The 4,684-nt window shown below is 45.5% G+C and overlaps 1 protein-coding gene across 1 annotated transcript; it reads left to right on the forward strand.

Moving 5' to 3' along the window:
- Tex46 (testis expressed 46) lies at positions 1-4,265 on the forward strand. Its single transcript, XM_028759569.1, has 2 exons — positions 1-244; positions 3,846-4,265. The coding sequence occupies exons 1-2, from the start codon at positions 56-58 to the stop codon at positions 4,152-4,154; spliced, it is 498 nt and encodes a 165-aa protein (XP_028615402.1). The 5' UTR covers positions 1-55; the 3' UTR covers positions 4,155-4,265.
- Positions 4,266-4,684: the final 419 nt, after the last annotated feature.

The raw sequence follows: 4,684 nt of genomic DNA on the forward strand, positions 1-4,684 counted from the left end.
CCTGTTATGGAGGGGACTGAGGCAGGGGCCTGGGGCCTTGCCCCTCTGCACCATAATGCTGGGGGAACTAATCTTTCTTCTGAGGAGTTTCCATGGGTTCCTTGCTTCTTCTGGCACCATAGGAGCAGTCTTGGCTTGGTTGATAAGCTTTAAGCCTGGCTTGTTTGCCTTCCTCCTCCTCCTGCTGTTGCTGAGCAACTGGTTGGTCAAACAGGAACACAATTGGGCTCCCTCCCCACCCCAGGTGAGCAAGAGGTTGCTTAGCTCTATCTAGGGGTTATGGGGCTCTCAAGGCTGCACTGACAGAGTGTCTCGGAGAAGGTTAATGGGGCCTTGGGATGGGGGTAAGGTCAGGCTGAAGAATTTTAAGGCTCTGAGCTAAGTCCTTGTCTGTGGTCTCCTCTTGGGTGGTGATGGACAAATCCCTTCAATAACACCTCTGCTGACTGAGCTGTGAGTCAGGAACCATATTAGATTCTCCCGCACTGTGTTCCATCCTGTTTCAGCAACACTATCAACTATTTCAAATGAAAAGCCTTTTCATTGATATACATGGACGTGTGTGTGTGTGTGTGTGTATACATGGCCCCCTTTGAAAGCATGCTGGCAAAATCCCATCTCTACCACTTCTGAAAGGAACTGAGCCTTTAATTTAATTCGTGTGCTTCTGGGAAACACTCTGGATCCTCACTATAGCAGATATTTTATCCTAGGAAGTACTTAAAAGCAAGGACATCTCTGGGTGGGATGGTTCTGTAATGTGTATAAGTGTGTGTGTCCATGCATGAGTGTGTGTGTGTGTCTGTGTGTATGTGTGTGTGTGTGTGTGTGTGAGAGAGAGAGGCAGAGGCATTGATAAGCAGCTTCTCTGACTTCTACATAGGAAATGCTAGTAACACTTTCCACTCCATTTGCCACAGCCTAGAATATCTCCAGATGTTGCCAGATGTTACCTGGAGAGAGCAAAATAGCTTCCCATTAAAAAAAAAAAAATGGAGAGATGGTTCACCCTTTAAGAGCACTGGTTGTTCTTGCAGAGGACCCAGGTTCAGTTCCCAGCACCCACACAGTGGCTCATAACTGTCTGTAAGGAGATCTAATGACCTCTTCCAGCCTCTACCAGCACTGTATCCACATGTTACACTGACATACATGCAGGCAAAATCACCCATACACATAAATTAAAAATAATTAGGAATTGGAGTAATTAAGAGCACTTGCTGCTCTTGCAGGGGACCTGAGTTTGGTTCCAGCACCCACATCCTAGCTCACAATTGCTTGTAACTCCAGTGGCAGGGGTCTAATGCCCTCTTCCAATTTCCATAGACACCCACATGGGGGCTCAGTCATCTGTAATTCCAGTTCCAGGGGATCCAGTGCTCTCTCCCAATCTCCTTGGGCACTGCATGCACAGGTAGACATACATACATGCGGGGAAAAACACTCATAAACACAAAATAAAATACTTTTTAAAAATTAAAAAAGGTATCCAAAGACTAGGGATATGCCCAGTAGGCAAAACACTTGCTGGGCAAATGTGGGGCTGGAATTGGATGTCCAGTACCCCATTAAAAGCAGAGTTGGCAGAGTGGTCCACCTGTAGTTCCAGACTGTAGGAAGTGGAGGCAGGATTCCCAGAACAGGCTGGCTAGCCAGGTTAGTCAAAGTGGTGAGCTCTGGGTTCAGGGAGAACCCTAGCCGGGAGCCTCTCCACACATGAATACACACATGCTCACACATTGTAGCATGAAAACACACACAAACACTATACACACATACATTTACAAAGGAAAAAAAACATTAACACACCAAATACCAAAGTCAGGTTTATAACACAGGAAGTGATATTTGGGAGAAGGAACTCCCTGGGGGGAAAGTGATGTTCACAGAAACCTCAATTATATTTGTGAAATTTCCTTCCTCGCTCTGCCCTCCCCTTCCCCTCTCTCTCCTCCCTCTCTCCCACCAAGCTCCACCCCCAGCACTTTACTTACCTCACTAATAAGAGAAACATGGGAATTTGGCATGGCATTTACTATTTTTTCCCCACAACTTTTTACCTGGTTTACTGAGGGAGGGTCTCATGTAGCCCAGGCTGACCTCCAGCTCTCTGTGTAGTTAAGTATGACTTTGAACTCCCGATCCTCCTCTCTTCCATTTCCTGAGTGCAGGTGTGTGCACCACAACTAAGTTTATGCACTGCTGGACTTCTTTCATGCCAAGAAGATGGGCCAACAATTGAGCTAGATCCCAGCCTGAAATTATTTTCTCTCTCTCTCTCTCTCTTTTTCTTTCTTACTTATTTATATGAGTACACCAGACACACCAGAAGAGGGCATCAGATCCCATTAGGGATGGTTGTGAGCCACCATGTGGTTGCTGGGAATTGAACTCAGGACCTCTGGAAGAGCAGCCAGTGCTCTTAACCACAGAGCCATCTCTGTTCAGTCCCAGAAATTATTTCTTAAGACCACCAATTTGGGCTGGTGAGATGGCTCAGGGGGTAAAGGAGCTTGCCACTGATCTAAGCCAGAATTGACTTAAACATAAGATAGATAGATAAATAGATAGATAGATAGTTGATAGATAGATGTGAAAGTGTATAGTTTGGGGTTTTTTGTTTGTTTGTTGGTTGGTTGGTTTTTGTTTTTTTCGAGACAGGGTTTCTCTGTGTAGCCCTGGCTGTCCTGGAACTCATTCTGTAGACCAGGCTAGCCTCGAACTCTCGAACTCAGGAATCTGCCTGCCTCTTCCTCCCAAGTGCTGGGATTAAAGGCGTGCGCCACCACTGCCTGGCAAGTGTATAGTTGTTTTTTTTTTTTAAAGATTTATTTATTTATTATATGTAAGTGCACTGCAGCTGTCTTCAGACACCCATTTGAGGGCATCAGATCTCATTGTAGATGGTTGTGAGCCACCATGTGGTTGCTGGGATTTGAACTCATGACCTCTAGAAGAGTAGTCAGTGCTCTTAACCGCTGAGCCATCTCACCAGCCCAAGTGTATAGTTTTTTAAAGACCAGTTTGTAGCTGAATCCAAAGGAAAAAAATGTTACTAAAATGGGGTGTGGGGGTGGGGCACATAAGGAATAGTGAGGATTGAACTCCGAGTCTGTCTAGATAGCACTGACAATGCTGCAGGCTGATCCTGACAAAATGCTCACAGAGAATATTGAGAAAAATGAAGATTTTGGACAGTATGTATGGGGTGTATATGTGTGTGTGTGTGTGTGTGTGTACGCACCAAGGACCTTTAACTTATTTTTGTAATGTGTGCGGTTCTGGCACGTGTTGGGTGGATAAAATGATCAGGTCTCTGCTTCCACCATGTGGGTCGTGGGAGTGAGACCCATGCCTGACTTGCTCGCCCTCATTAGACAAAGACGCCAGTGGGTCTTAGAAGTTTGGGGATGGGGTGACGGCTGACGGGTGGTGAGTGACTGTCCCTCACCGGATCCCAATTCTCCCAACCATGAATTATGCCAAAGATGTTCTCCCCATGCTGGAGGGTCTGAAAATTGATTGAAAAAAAAAAATGAGCTGGAGGGCTGAGACTGTAGCAGAGTTGGGAGAGCCTAGCACACACAAGCCCAGGGGGTCTGGTTCCCAACACTGGATAAACTAGAAGTAGTACACACGTGTAATTCCAGCACTGGAGAGGTAGAAGCACAAAGCCCAAGTCCATCTTTGCTACATAGTGAATTCCAGGCTAGCCTGGGCTACATGAAACAGACCCTGTCTCAAATTTTTTTTAAAATTAAAATTTACCTGGCCTGGAGCAATTGTTCTGTGCTAGAAGGAATTCTCATTATGAATTGACTCTTCTCTTCTAACGGGAATCCTAGGAGGAAGCACAAACAGCAACGGCTCCAGCGGTCCATCCCAGCAACAATGTCACGAACAAGGAACAGTTGGAGAAAATTAATGCTTGCTTCGCCCTCCAGGATAAAGTCCTTGAACGGCTGATGTTAAGTGAGATGAAGCTGAAAGCCTTGGAAAATCAGATGTTCGTCATATGGAATAAAATAAATCGCCGCCGATGGAACAGCAGACAGCGGAACTTCTCCAGGAGGAGGCACGGGCCGAGAAGGAACAACTCCACGTTTTCCACCATGTCTAAATGTACTACCATTACCCCCACTGAATGTGATTGAGATTGGGCTAGCCTCTGCTGATGTGATCTTGACCCAGTGTATGAGTTTGGTTTTGTTGTTGTTGCTGTAACAAAATACCAGAGCCTGGGAACTTTATAAAGAGAAAGAACTTTATTTAGTTCACAGCACCGTAGGTCTGTTAGCATGTTAGCATGTGATGTTAGCATGTTAGGTGTGATGTTAGCATGGCTCTTTGTGAGGACTTCAAAGAGGATAGTATTATATTGTGGATGTATGTGTGTGTGTGTGCGTGTGCGTGTGTGTGTGAGAGAGAGAGAGAGAGAGACAGAGAGAGAGAGAGAGGTGAGAGAGACATGAGAGAGAGAGACAGACAGACATCCATCACTTGGTGAGAAAGGAAGTAAGAGAGCTAGAAAAGCCAATGGTGCTTTGTAATGACCTCTCTTGCATTTGAGATGTAGCTTAGTGCAGAACACTTGCTTAGGGTGTACAAAGTCTCAAGTTCAATATCTGATATTTCAAAAACAAAGAAATCAAAGCAACATTCTCTGGCTCATCAGGTTAAGGCA

The sequence above is a fragment of the Grammomys surdaster genome, unplaced genomic scaffold (assembly GCF_004785775.1).
Source record: "Grammomys surdaster isolate TR1022 unplaced genomic scaffold, NIH_TR_1.0 126313, whole genome shotgun sequence".
NCBI lineage: Eukaryota > Metazoa > Chordata > Mammalia > Rodentia > Muridae > Grammomys > Grammomys surdaster.